Source organism: Uloborus diversus, chromosome 6 (genome assembly GCF_026930045.1).
Source record: "Uloborus diversus isolate 005 chromosome 6, Udiv.v.3.1, whole genome shotgun sequence".
Lineage (NCBI taxonomy): Eukaryota > Metazoa > Arthropoda > Arachnida > Araneae > Uloboridae > Uloborus > Uloborus diversus.
Window position 1 is genome coordinate 1,250,811 of NC_072736.1, and position 14,951 is coordinate 1,265,761.

Sequence of the window (14,951 nt, forward strand, 5' to 3'; positions counted from 1 at the left end):
CGCCTTAGGTTTTTATACTGGTACTGCATTCATGTCATTCGTTTACAAAAGTAGGGTCAGTTGGCGCAATGCGAAGCAGAATTTCAAAGTTTCAACTTTAGATCCTTTTCTTTACTTTGAGACTAAATTTTGTGCCTTGTGTCCAGGACTACACTCTCTGAGAGTAACTCGGTATGAAAAATTTGATTTTAATGGCTGGTTTTTAGCGAATGACATCGGGTTTCCTTTTACCCCAGCGCGCTCCCTTTTACCCAAAACACTGTGGAATGGAAACACCCCATTTATTCCCCCATGATGTTGATGTTGGTAAATAATCGGAACATGCGCAATCAGTTAAGAGCTTACAGAGTACTGCACCAACAACACTCGATCTGTTGCCCGTAGGTCGCAAGCGACCCGTTGTATCCATCAAATGTAATCTGACATAATTTTTAGGAAAAAACGTACAGAAAATAAAACTATGCTCTGAATTCAGGTAAAATGCACACAAATGAACCATTTACACCAAAGTGAAATCTGCCAACAAAATAAGAAGAATGAAAACTGATTCAATTTTCCCTAAAGCATAGAAAAAATTGGGTAAATGGAAACGCTTAAATTGCTTGTGGGGGACTCCAGGTCAGTGGGACTCCAGGACTCCTCTTCAGTATTTTGCAACTCCAGATAACCAGCGGTAATCGACAGAGAACACGCGCGCGCTACTTAACTCGGCTCAGCGAAGAACTAAGCGTAGATAACACCACTGGGCCATGGTAGCCCGATCGGTAGAGTGTCGGATTCGGGGCCGGAGGGTCCTGAGTTCGAACCTCGATGGTCGAAGACCCACCTTCGTCATTAAAGGGGACTGAGCGACGTTAAATATGCTCGTGGTCTCAATGTCCTCCAAGTGAAACGATACCTCTGGGGGTGCTAGCACCAGGTAGTTATTAGCTCCTGGACTAGTTCTAAATTCTCATTAACTGTTCGATCCGGTGATGGTGCTGCCATCTATCGGTATAAAAAATAATGGAGGCAAGGTACTTAGTATGCAGTCCTCGACATAAATACAGTTGTAGTCAGTTGTGACTCGGAATCGGAATCTAGATAACACCACTGATCTGAATCTGTTCAGTGCATAACACACGTGCGCCCAGTCCAAGCAGAGTTCTCTGGAAGCAGACGTGCAGCGTGTGTTCGCTCGACAGCGAACTTTTCTAAATATTCCTATTTTAACCTTTTAAATCTTAACCTTTTAGTAGCATTTTGCTCGTTTTAATGTTTATGTAGTTTTAGCACCAATAAATGTGTTATTTGAAGGAAAAGCATCACTCCTCCTTATGCTCATCAAAAATAGCTGGGAAGGAGAAATTCATAAGTAAATGTTTTTAGTAACCATCCACATAAGAAGTAAAACTTGTTGGAATCGGTTATTTTGCATTTGTGGGCTTGTCTCTTTATAGTAAAAAAAGTAAGGTTTCTAAGAAATTCTGGAAGGAAGTCTGGCGGACCTTCGTCCAGGAGACCCCATAGCACCTACAGCCTTGAAATTTTGTACAATATCACTTCGAGCCCCGGTGGTTTGCACATGGGGTTTTGTTTTTTAAAATTCGAATAAGTGTTTTGTAAACCTAATTTTTTAAGCACAAATTTCGCGTATATTGCCTCTTATTGCCTACTAAAAGGGTGAAAAATTTCCTTGCACATATTAATATTATGTAATCATTGAAAATGGTAGAATTTTCCGCCTTTTGCGCAGTTTGTTTCAATGCTCTAACTTTAATACGGCGGGAGTTGTTTGCATTTTTAGCTCGGACTTTTTTTAGGTTTAGCTAAAATGTAGCCACTACTTTCTTCATTAAATCCATCAGTAAAAAGCGAAGGAATTGTCCCACAGTTCTCTTTTTGACACCACTCGAAAGAGTGGCTTTTTTTTACTCCAGACCTAACTCATTAAACCTTCCTATGGGCGAAAAAAATAGACTATCTTCAAAGGAAAAAAAGTTACAAGTCGTTCAATGTCAAGTTCGAATAATTTCATATCCATTAAAATTATTGATGTTTTATTTGGAGTTGCCATAGTTACGTCTTTTCGATTCGCTCGTTTCGTCTTTCCTTATTCGCAACTCCAGAGCTCGAATACGCTACCTTGCGGTGATTTACAATACTAAAGGAAAAGGTAAAACATTCCATTCCACGTGTTTTATTTGGGGTAAATTACAGGCTTCAGACAGTTTGTGATGTAATGTAATTTCAAAAGAATAAAAAAGAAAGCTTCCCACAAGCTCGATGAAAAATTACTGTCATTCACTAAGAGTCATAGCAAGTTATTAGTTACGGCATTTGATTGTTTTAACCTTTTTCATATGCCATTAGACAGTGGCTGCAACGCCCCCTATAGTTTATTGGAGTTGCGAATTCACAAACTTTAAGGGTTTCAATTTTATCGGAAAACCTCAACTCAATTCAAGCCCTGAGCTAAAAAAAGTATATTACTAGAGACCACGAATATGAAAGAGACTTTTCAAACGTACAAAACTAGTTTTGCAATGCTCAGGAGCCCCTTAGCCTTTTACGACTCAGCAAGTTGGCCCAAGTTATTTTGAAACTCGGGGAAGGGTAGCTTTTTGTTCCAAAGGGCGCTCATAATGCGTTTTTTAATCTGTTTCTTTGTAACTGACGATTTTAAATCATTGCGAATCAAATAAGATTGCGAAGCAATCTTCTGGGGTTGGTGAGCGCTAATGAGCAGGGAAAAACTTTTAAGAATTGTGGATGTGACCGTACGATCACACCCGCAACAAGTACAAGTCATTATTTTTTTTAAAAACAAGATAACGTTTTAGAAATTTGGTAAATCATATTAAGATATATACTATATACGAGTTCCTTACGTTCAAATAATTCACAATTGAAACCTAAGTTCAAAATTCCGGGAATAGAGCAAACATCAGCGTATATGAGTAAAAATATGTTCTTTAAACTTTTACATTATAAGGTCTCAGAATCCTGGAACTCTCTGGCCCTTCAACATGTAATGAACATTAGCGGACTGAACTAAAATTTTTCTAAGGGGGAAACTCTCAATTAGCCGAATAAAATTCCAATTTTACACAGAAAAAAAAGACGAGACACATATCATACATGGAAGGAAATCTGACATCATTAAAAACGATTTTTAAAATTTTTAAAAATAAAAAAGAATCTCAATGCTGCAATATTGTCTCCACATTTGCCTAATCGTCAGCGAAGTTTTCCAAATATGGAAATATATGAGAGGGTACAGTGATCTGCCATCGATGCGTCCCTGGTAATGAATAACAAAAACACACTAACGAAAAGTGTTACTACATCATTCTTTTGTTTTTTCTTTGCAGCTGGTGAGCATTCTTCTTTTAACCCTGTTTGATCATTTGACCGAAAATCATCCAGATTCGGGCTATCACATACTGGTAAGAAGTTGGAATTGATTCCTACCTTTCGTGATTTTTAGCAATATCTCTCTTTTTTGTTTCTTTCCTTTCCAAGCTGTTTAATGTAGAGCCGCTACATAAATAGGCGGCTCAGTTCAATAGCTATGTCGCGTGATAAACTTTTACGACAAGCAATCCTTTGCTTTTTCATAACTTCCAGAGAAAGAGAATGTGATGTTAGTGAAACTACAGGGTGTTTCTGCCTCCAAGCGGACAAAAAAAAAATAAATAAATAAATAAAATAGAGTCGTACACATTCTGTAATTGGTTTATCTAGCCGAAAAGAACTGATTTTGATGGCAGTACCATATGATAGAATGGGTACCACCAGTCAATGGGGAGTGCATTATGTACATGTACACAAATGGTGAAGAGCTAATGAATCCGAAGCAAAATCAGAAACCAATAAACAACAAATGTTCAGCAATAAGTTATTGCAATGCTCCTACAATTTAGGGCAATCGTCTGATGAAGAAATGAATATTTCAACTTTCAAAACATCTTCCAAATTAAATATCAGAAATATAAGGTACATCAAAGCAATTTCAAAAGACTAAAAGGATCAACCAGTCCTGAGTTTAAAAGATAATCGGCAATGTTAAAAAACTGACATTTGCAAAAAACGAGCACATATTTCGGGATTATAAGGGCTCCAAAAAAGAGATAAGTTTGCGAAATGAGAGACGAAATATATTAGCTCAAAGATCATCTTGCTATACTATATCAGTCATGTTAATATTCATAGCAAACGAAAATCATTTTCGACTTAATAAAGAAGATATTGTCCACAAATGATGTCATCCTTCGAGAAGGGGAAAGGGGTGTGTGAAAATGTGACAGTTTGTGACAAGAGGGAGAGAAGGTGTAAAGCTTGACCAGGGAGAGATGGTGGATGACCTTGAAGCAGAAAATCAATTGTATCATTTGTAATTGGTAGAATGAGCCCGAAAATGCCACGTAGTTAGAGGCGCGTTCTCGCTGATCCTTTCTATTACAAAATAATAACAAACAACCTATTATCCGCAGGCATATAAACAACCTTTACTCAGCTAGGGACCTTATAATAGTTTTGGGACTCCTGGTTGGCCAGCCTGAGTCGGCTGGCCTATCAGGAGTTGCGCTAGCTTGCCGATGAAAATGCGTCGACATTGTTTTTTTTCCTCCATCCAACGGATGTGAACAAATTCTGAATACACGCTTGAATGTTTTCATCCCCCTCCCTTCTCTCGAATAATGCCTAGAAGATTTTGTTCCGAAATGAAACAATAGTTAGAGCATGCGAAAAAAGCTTTTAAGGAGACGGCTGACGTTTTTGCGTAGTAGCCAATTAGCAGTCTCCAAATTTTTACATGGTCTCTAGCGGGCTAAAGATTGTCTGTGTGCTACCCGCAGACCCTAGCACCCGAATTTAAAACTTAAAAAAAAGTAAAGGGTTTCACCTACGGACGGTAGAATAAAAGCACCAATTACTGACTCTTTAAGGATAATTTTTTGGTTTTTCAACAATTTCTCCCGTATTTATAAATCGATCCTCATAGTTTAAAATTTTTCCACTACGCCAATATGAATTTTTTCCACTTCGCTCATTTAAATTATCAAAACAATAATCAATTAATATTTGTGCTTAAAATTTGGATCATCTTTTTTCTCCTATCACTGACATGCATGCATCAATTACTGACAAAAGGAGGAACCAATTACTGACACCATAGAACAAGATCAAATTAATTTTATTTTCAACTTTAAAATGGAAAAAGTAATTTTTAAGTCTCGAAATCAAAGCAAGTCAAAGTTCAAATCAATTTTATTTCCAACTTTTAAATGGAAAAACTAATCTGCCGTGTGCAGTTAAAAGGCAGTAACTACATTTTTTTTTTTTTTTTTTTTTTTTTGCATTTTTGTCATCTATTGTACGTTATCTTTAATGTACAAGCTCTCTTAATTGGGTTCCGCTCTAAAAAAAAGGCGCGAAAAACATGTCTAATCCCAACATTTCCCTATTGTTAGTATTGAATCCAAAACGCGTTTCTTCAAATATCTCGAGAACTCATTTTCTGCAGATACTGCCGTTTACCTGTACACGCACACGGCAGTACTATAAAGGCCGAAAATCACAAAGCAAGTCATAGGTAGGTACCTACTGACAGGGACGTCGCTAGGTCAAAAAAAACTGGCGGGGGGGGTTAGGATTTGGCGGCCCCTTAATTGTTTTATATTTAAACGCATGTTCCAATATGCAGAGAAGAGAGAATATTTAGCTTCTGATTTAGCAGGGATAGTCATATTTCTAGACCTTAGTATTAGTAGTGTAAATTTAATCGTAAGGATAATATTCAATCCGAAATAAGGGGTGTCGGAGGGTTTCCTCCTGGCATTTTTTCGAAATTGAAGATATAAAAACGCAGACTTAGACGATCTATAATTGATGTTAAGGGAGGAAGAGACTCGGGGTCATCCCCCGATAACTTCAAGCTACAAGAACTCAATTGCGAATTATTTCGGATTGTGACAGATAAAGGGTAGTCCGAGGGCTCCCCCGGAAAAACTTGAAAATTGTAGTTAATAAAATGCAGTTTGAGACGATGTATAGTGATATTAAGGAGAAGAGAGATGCAGGCGCCATTCCCCCGAATTTTTTTGAAATTGAAGCCTATAAACACGGTTGTAGGCTTTTTTGTTTAAAATTGAATTCACCGCCAGTTCCTTGAAATTAAAGCTCCGAAAACTTAATTTAAGCCAACCGTCACTGAAGGGGGGGGGGGTTGAAGGGGCTCGTGTACAGAAATGTTTTGTAATTGAAGCACTAAAAACGAGATTTAAGACGTTTTTGGATGATGTTGGTGAGAGAGGGAGGGAAACATTCTCTAGAAAAATTTTCGATCTGTAGAAAACGTAGTTTTAGAAGAATTTTGATAATGTTAATGGGTGGAAAGTCCTCCTCTGGCAAATTTTCAGAATTGAAATTCAATTAAGGCAATCGTAGACGAGTTTCAATACTGTCAGAGGAGTAGGGGGCTTGGGAGATCTCCCCCGAAAATTTTTTTGAAGCCTTAAGAATTTAATTTTTGATGATCATCGGTAATATTAGGAGGAGGACAAGTTTGAGAGATCTCAGGGAGTTTTTTTTAAATTAAAAATGAAAAGACGAAATTTATTCAACCGTGAATGATGATGAATGATTAATTGAGAGGGCGTTTCTCGGGGATTACGTTGGGAGCATTCTCATGATTTTCGAAATTGCAGTAATTCTTCTTCTTCTTACTTATCTCTCTGTTCTGAATTAGATCAGATCCATGAGGTTGCTTGCCTTAATCAACTTCAAGACAGAAGCAGGTCTCTTCAGTAGATCCTCGCGTACCAAACCAACACAAAAATTCAGATGTTGTGCAGTGGCCTCTTTAGTATGACATTTGGTGCAAATTGGGAAAGTCCTATTACCATTGGAAAATCTGAGGGTTTTTAGATGACCTGTGCACAGGCGAGTCAAAGCAGTCCTAAATATTCATGTGTAGGCCATCTTTAATGACGTTAGAGCAAGAGATGGGGTTTGAGAACTTTTCCCAGAATAGTTTCTAAACCTAAGTTTTAAAAACTCAATTTCAAACCAGCTTTGGGGACGTAAAAAGAAGGAATTGGAGTTCTCCACTCTACCCTCAGTTTGGCTATTTCCCTATCGTCATTTTAAACTTAATTTGATAATTGACTTTAATTATTGATAAAAAATATTTTGGTAATACTTTCTTCCAATATTCTTTTGCCAAACATGATTATTTGCTAGGATTTTCCATATTAAACTTTTCAATTTCCCACTAATTATTTTTTTTCTTGAAATACACGCGTCTTTGGCCCCAGAAAAAGAACTTTTAACATTTTGAACGGATGTGATAATTTTCAGTGATACCTCAGGTCCTATTTATTCCACTTCATTTCATTTCAAATGTTCCCCCTTGCATATCTTGATTAATCTTCGATTAACTTAAGATTTCTACGTTCAAACATTTAGAACTTCTGATGTGAGTATTCATCACAATACTTTTAATCTCTCTTAGCATTAAACTGTCTTTTTTTCTTTCCTCTCTCTCTCTGTTGTTTCAAATATATTTCGGAGACCCGTGCATTTTTCTCCACTTAGCAACGATTTTCAGGTTACAAATTACAAATGGGAATGTTTGGTGGCCCCTATGAAGTCATCCTATTTATTAATCTATTTTTTTTTAAACTGAAGAACCGTGAAGCATGGTTTTGTATAACGAGGGCCGCCGAGAGACAAGGCGTGCACGTTTTGTCGTCGGTCCTCCATCACATTATGCTAATTTTAGTCTATGCACAATACTTTAATTTAAGCCGGGCCCATAGTTTCCGACTAGGTAGACATGTAATCATACCCACTCTGCGGCCTTGTGAATAGTGCACTTAATCTTTTTTTTTTTTTTTTTTTTGAATTAAAAAATGTTTGAAGCGTACATTTCCGCGGCCCTTACTTAGATAATCTTAACAAAAGAGAATCATGGATGTTCCTAAATTCTATTTTAAGATTACATTTTCCATTCAAATTTGACAGAAAAAATCCTTTTTGTCACTATTATTTCAATAGTTAATTTATATTTACTATTTTAAGTTTTTAAAACAGCGAAGAGTTTCCCTTTTTCTTCGTTTGTTGCATCGCTAAAAGGAAATTGGCGACCCCATTTCTGAAAAACTGCGAAGGTGTACTGTCCGCCTCTTTCAAGTTGAACTCCGTTGGTCAGAGGATTAAACGATTCCATTTGCTGAAATAGGGGTGAGCAAAAACGGCTGAAGGTCAAAAGGCTTGAAGAGAGCCCAACTCTGCGCTAACAATTCCTCTTCTTACTGTATGCTCTCCCTTGAAAGAAATGGACTTGTTCAAGGTCACAGCTCAACTTCTCAGAGGCGGACAGTAGCAACCCCCCCCCCCCCATAGCGTCGGACCTGCACGGTTTACCAGAAATAGGATATTTTCCAGTTACCTTACAGTGAAGAAGTGACACAAGGTACCCTGTGATTCCGAGCTGCAGTCGCCACTGGAATTCCTTTCTGCACGTCAGCAAGGACTGCTAGCATTTGATCCTCACTGTACTGTTTATTGCTTCCCTTCTGAATCACACGATTCTTCCTTTTCTTGGAGGTCCTCTTAGAGGGAGCCATTTGAACATGAAACAGAAAATGCATTAATTAGAGACTATTTCTTAATGATAGAGATTAAGAATAGGAGGGTAAGTACGAGTAGATTCCTACCTGCGAGAGGGGTGTCAGTGATTGGATATGTTCACTGTCAGTATTTGGTGTGCATATATCTTAATTACTAACGCTCCCACAACTAGTTGCTAACACCCCCTGTTATGATATGGATCCTTTGTTTTTTACAAAAGGAGGTTAGCACCATTGTTTTCTACTTTAAAATCCTAGTTAATTTTACTTTGGAACTAAATTTTTCCGGAATCTCCAATTACTAACACAAGTATCAGTAATTGAGTAAAGGCACGTTTCAGGTAACCCAAATTCTAACACTGCCAAAAAAATTTGCTTATATCAATAATTTGCACAGGATTTGTGTATGCTTAGTACCTATCTAATATCAATATTGGAGCCGTAAGAAATAGTTCGAATGTAGAAACAAATATGAAATATAATAGATGAAATAGCGACTCACTTTCTTCGCAAAACCGCTAACGATCGGACTGCCTGCGTTAGACTGTTGATAAAACTGGATTCCTGAGCACCTTATCATGAATGCTGACTAGATCTTGGCCGGAATCGATAGCAAATTACTGTGGCATTGATTTGACGCCGATTTTGAATTCCTAGGTGACCTGAACCACTTATTTTTCAAGATACAATGAGCATGTGTCAGTAACTGCAATGGTGTCAGCAATTGGTGCCTTTACCCTACTACTTTGGCAAAGATTTGCTTTTAATAACGATTTCAAAATCCTGTTAGGTTAACGTTTTAAACTGTTTTAATAAATTTGTAACAATTTTATACCTTTTACAAAATTTGTTGTAAGCTTAAAATTGCCTGAATGTGCTTGAAAAAAGCAGCAACTGAAAAAATCGGTACTTTTGCGTTAAAGGTACGACGTCTCTTGTTTTGACGAATTATTTGCTTTTTACCTTGGCGACAAGAGGAAAATTGCTTAAAGCAATTGGCGATCCATCAGCTATAGGAAATTAAATACTCGCTAAGTGACGTATCGCCATATTAAGCCGAGTTAATAGAGCCATAAGTGCAAACTTTTAATTTTTTGATTTTATGACGGTATTTAACATGATAGAATTTGAAATGAAATAAAAATGAACTTAATAATTATGCTTAGATATTAAGTTAATCAGGTTTATTTGTATATCATTTAAAAGTTCAACATGTTGTCACTACATTACCACCATAAAATCATAAATTAAAAATTTGCACTTATGGCGGTATTGAAATAGATGTGCGCAATTCTGACTTTTTTTCAGCGCAGATGAATGATTGAAATATTTTTCTCTACTGCAGACTAGATCGTGCGGGATGGTACTCCAAATACTAAATATGATGTTGGTATCTTTCGCAACAGGTAAGTCACAAAAACGTACTCAGCAACTTAAGTTTCATTTCAAATATGTTCATTTCTTTTTTATAAAGTGCACAGAAAGTGTTCAGGGGCACCCCGAAGTTATGATATTTGGGATGCGGAAAGTTCTCTCTTTACCGAATGCAATTCCGAATTTTACCGAATGATAAATTACAACAACTACACATTTACTGAGAGCCCGGCTACGCATCATCAAAAGAAATGCAGTATTGCAATATTTTCTCCAAATTTGCCGCAACCGTGAGACAAAGTTTTCCGAATAAGGGAATTTTGGGAGGTCACAATGACCTCCACCCTTATTTTCTTACTCAGCATAAATTTTCATTTTACTCGACCCCGAATAAATGTTGAGTCTTTTTTTTTTTTTTTTTGAGCAATCACAATTGCTTATTGCTTTTATTTGAACGTTTTTTACTTTCTTCTATATCTAATATATAGAAGAAAGTATTGGATTCGTTCGAATTTCGAATTTTGACGGATTCGAACGTTTTGAGGTGTGCTGAGTCCATTTCGACTATTTTTGGAAAATGTTTGTCTGTTTGTGTGTGTGTGTGTGTGCGTATGTGTGTGTGTGTGTGTGTGTGTGTGTGTGTGTGTGTGTGTGTGTGTGTGTGTGTGTGTGTGTCACGTCTGTGTGTGACCAGTTTTTTGTGGCCGCTCTACAGCGAAAACTACCGCATGAAATCGAACGAAATTCGGTACACATATGTGCCCTTATGTGAACTTGTGCCCATTGATTTTTGGCGCGAATTCCTAAAATGGGAGTGGAGCAATGGGACGTTCTTTGAGTTACGCGTGCTTGCTATTCCTCAGGAAGTAGATGGTGAAATCAAACAAAATTTGGTCTATATGTTGCCATTAAGAGGAACAGGTGCTGATTCAATTTTGGTGTCAATAACTAAAACCGGGGTTGAGCTATAGGACGTTTTTTGTCGTCAATTGTGACTGCTGTATCTCAAGAAATAATGAACGGAATGAAAGAAAAATTTATCGGCAAGTGGCCCTTAGTGGGTATAGGAGCTGATTTTATTTTGGTGTCAACAGCTAAAAAGGGGGTAGCGCAATCGCCTGTTCTTTTTTTCCATTGTGAGTGCAATATCTCAATAAGTAATGCTACGTTCTGGTTGAAATTTGGAATATATGTGAATCCATACGTAAACAGGCTTTGGTTCAATTTTGACTCCAGTCACTCCAAGAGGAGTTGATTTTATTTATTTATTTATTTATTTACTATTTATTTTTATTTATTTATTTTTTTTGCGAATAAAAATAGCTTTATTAATGCAACAATAAGAAAGATAAATCGTAATAGATTGTCGTCTGCGTATTTCTCGTGATTTTAATTGTATGGAAATGATCGGAAATATTCATAGACTAATAATAAGAGTAGACCGAGCTATGGCAACCCTTTTGCTGCTCATAAACCAAACCATGTGACTGGTGGATATCCTAGCAACAGCGGGCGTTGATCGTAGCAGACGATCAACGCCAACGCGAAATAAAATAAATAGAATTGATGGAACACGGAAGAATGATCTTTTATGGAGTCCGATTTGTAAATTTGTTATTCTAAGTTGTAAATATTTTGTTAATATAGTGAGTTTTTCGTTTAGATAGTATTGTGCATTTTCTTTAGTCAATTTCAATAACTCTCTAAGCAATAAAAGATGCAAGCGACCAAGAGGAATCAGCAAACGGTAAGATTTTTACCTACAGTTTCAATTTAAGATACCGATTAGTACATTTTTGCGTTAACGCAAAACGTTTACGCCATTTCGTTCACGCCAACGCTGACAGCTCCAAATGAAATAAAAGTTACCGAAAACTGATCAAAAACTATTACTAATGTCAAAATAATGCATAACTAAAAGAAAAACAGTTCAATCTCTGCACCTGGAAGTTTTTTTAATGAAAACACATTGTCTTAAAATACATGTCGAGTGCCAAACTATAGATAATGCTGCCATCTAGCAACCATGCTGCCAAAGTCCTCGCCAAGCCCTTCCACTAGTCACATGATACATCTATGAACCAATTTTCTTTATCAGCAAGAATGAGAAAGCTCGGTCTACTCTTATTATTAGTCTATGGAAATATTATCTCAATGGTTTAAAATTTTTAACTGTTGCCATCTTATGTTTGTTAATAAATAAAATATTTGTAATTAATTCAAGCAAGGCTTTTAAAATAACTTTCAATTTTCGCTCTTTGCTTTGCTTTTGCAATAATTCAGACATTGGCATGGTCGTCAAGTTTTTGCATGTGTAAATTTGTTTTTTTTTTGGGGGGGAATATTGCTTCCTCGTCAAGCATGGGGAGGGATCAGAAAAAAAAAGAAAAAAAAAATATGGAAGAAAGTTTTGTGATGGCCACAACATACTAGTTTTTTTTTTTTGGCGTGCTATCATTTTATATTCCCACCGCCACCCTCCGCACTATCACCGTCGACCGGTTCGTCACGATGCTGCTCCTATAGCGAAAACCGCCTCCAGGTTCCATCCATATCCTACACACACGCGCATACATACACAACTACACATACACATGCACACACATACACAACTACACATACACATGCACACACATGCACAACTACACATACACATGCACACACATACACTCACACACACACGCACACACACATACATGCATACTAACAAACACATACACACACGCATACATACAGACACCTACACACACATACGCATACATACAGACACCTACACACACATACGCACACACACACACACACATACATGCATGCTAACAAACACATACACACAAACACATACAGACACCTACACATACACACACACAAACACAAGCACACACAACTACCCACACATTCACTCCTGCGCACATATACATACCCCGCCCCCACGCACACAAACACTCATACACACAGCTACCCACACACTCATGCCTGCACACAGACACAAACATACATGCCTACACACATACACATACCCCTACACACAAACACATATACCCCCCACTCACAAACACACACCCCTACATACACACACACACTCGTGATTGCGAAAAACATAATTTGAATTCAAGATGACAAAATTCAAATTAATTTTTTTTTTTTTTTTTTTGGCCCGTCCGTACGTACATTATATGTATCTACGAACGAATGGACAGCCGAAATATCCATTCTGGCAACCCGGAGTTGATTATCATGAGTTTTTCCGTGACGTATGTATGTGCGTAAGTACGTATGTATGTATGTATGCATTTGTGAATCTCGTGTAACTCAAAAATGGTGTGCAGTAGAAAATTGATATTTTGTATTCAAGGTCTTTAGGAGGTCTAGTTTTAAACTTCTCCTTTTTATTTCAAGTCCTAATGCTCAAAAAGGGGTGTTTATGTATACGCTTTTTGGAGCAGATCGACATTAATTTCAATACAGACTGAAGCAAGATATAACTTTTGGCAACTAAGTTCTTGCCCTTGCAATTGATCGATATTGTCAAGTTGGTGGTAAAAACTCGTTCTTTTCAGTTAATAAAAAACATGGATTATTTGATAGAGGTAAAGGAAAGTAGCAGAGGGCACACATCAAGTTTTTCCTTAGAACCTTCAAGCATGGAAGGTTACAAAATGGTTTAAAACTGTTTTAAACCTGGGGGAACATGGTGCAAAATGAACTAGCGGGGCAAAGTGAAATGGTGAAATGTTTACTCTACTTTTAGTTCCATCTATCTGGTAGAGCCGCAGCTTTAGTCTCTTATTACCCTACATGGGGTTATTAGAGACAAGAATTTACTGCAATTTTTAAACATTTTTTGAACAAAATATTTAAGTTAAATAATCACCTAAAAATCAAGAGGAGTCCATTTAATTTAGTCCCTATGAGGTATTTATTTCAAGTTATTTGGAATATTAGTTTAAATATTATTTTTTTTTTTTTTTTTTGTCTCTTATTATCCCTTTTGTCTCTTATTACCCCCAACTTCCACTACTAAAATCAGCATTTTCCTTGGAAAAAATTAGTACTCATGGTTTTTCTTCACAAAAAGCAGTGTTATAACTTTTTGCTATGCACTTCCCCCCTTTGGGGGGGGGGGGGCAACCTAGATATATAGGCAAATTGGGCATTGTTTTATGTTTATTTTGTACGCTGAATCGAATGAAAGCACGAAAGAATCGATATTACAAAATGTTCGGTTTTTTGCACAAAAAAAAAAAAAAAAAAAAAAAAACAATTTTCAAAACAGAATAGGACAACTTGTTCTATCGTTTCCTTCAAAAAAAAAATAATAATAATAATATCAATAATTTCCTAGATTTTTCCATTCGCAAAGGAGTTTATGTTTCACCAAAAATTTTAACTTCAAAGTCCTCCGCATTTCTGTGGACGTTCCTTTTTTTTTGGAGGTGGGGCGCAGGGAGGGGGGATTTCAACTGAAGCATATAGGTGAGTGGGGTATCATTTTGTATGTATTTTCTACGCTGAATCGAATAAAACTATAACCAAATCCACATTAAAAAAATTTATGGTTCCAATACTTTTTTTTTTATAAAGTGACAAATTTTTGAAAAAAAAAAAAAAGGAACCACCTGATTCATTGTAAGCATAAAGTATTGTTGAAAATAGACTTAGAGTTAAAATTGTACAATATGAAAGAATCATCCTGACCTTGTAAAAACATTACGTTAAAAGCTGATTCGAAATAAATTTTGTAGTGCATGGATCTGCAGTGACAAAATGTAAAGAAGTACCTTTACATATTTGGAGGTAATCATAGAATGCATAATATATTGTAGAACCACCTATTCGTTTACTTTTATCTCATGCACGTGATCTTTTTCGGAGCTTTCTACATTGGAACGACATTAAAGCAAGATAATCCACGGCTAGAAAGTAGATTTTATAATGTGAAAAGGAAATTTTATACAATGT

General features: G+C 36.7%; 1 protein-coding gene across 1 annotated transcript in view; it reads left to right on the forward strand.

Annotated features, from left to right (window-relative positions):
* Positions 1 to 14,951, forward strand: part of LOC129224140 (uncharacterized) — a 78,372-nt gene that overhangs the window by 40,847 nt on the left and 22,574 nt on the right. The window contains exons 5-6 of the mRNA XM_054858556.1: positions 3,354 to 3,428; positions 9,964 to 10,024. Coding sequence (XP_054714531.1) covers positions 3,354 to 3,428; positions 9,964 to 10,024 — 136 coding nt within the window. The remainder of the gene's footprint in view (positions 1 to 3,353; positions 3,429 to 9,963; positions 10,025 to 14,951) is intronic.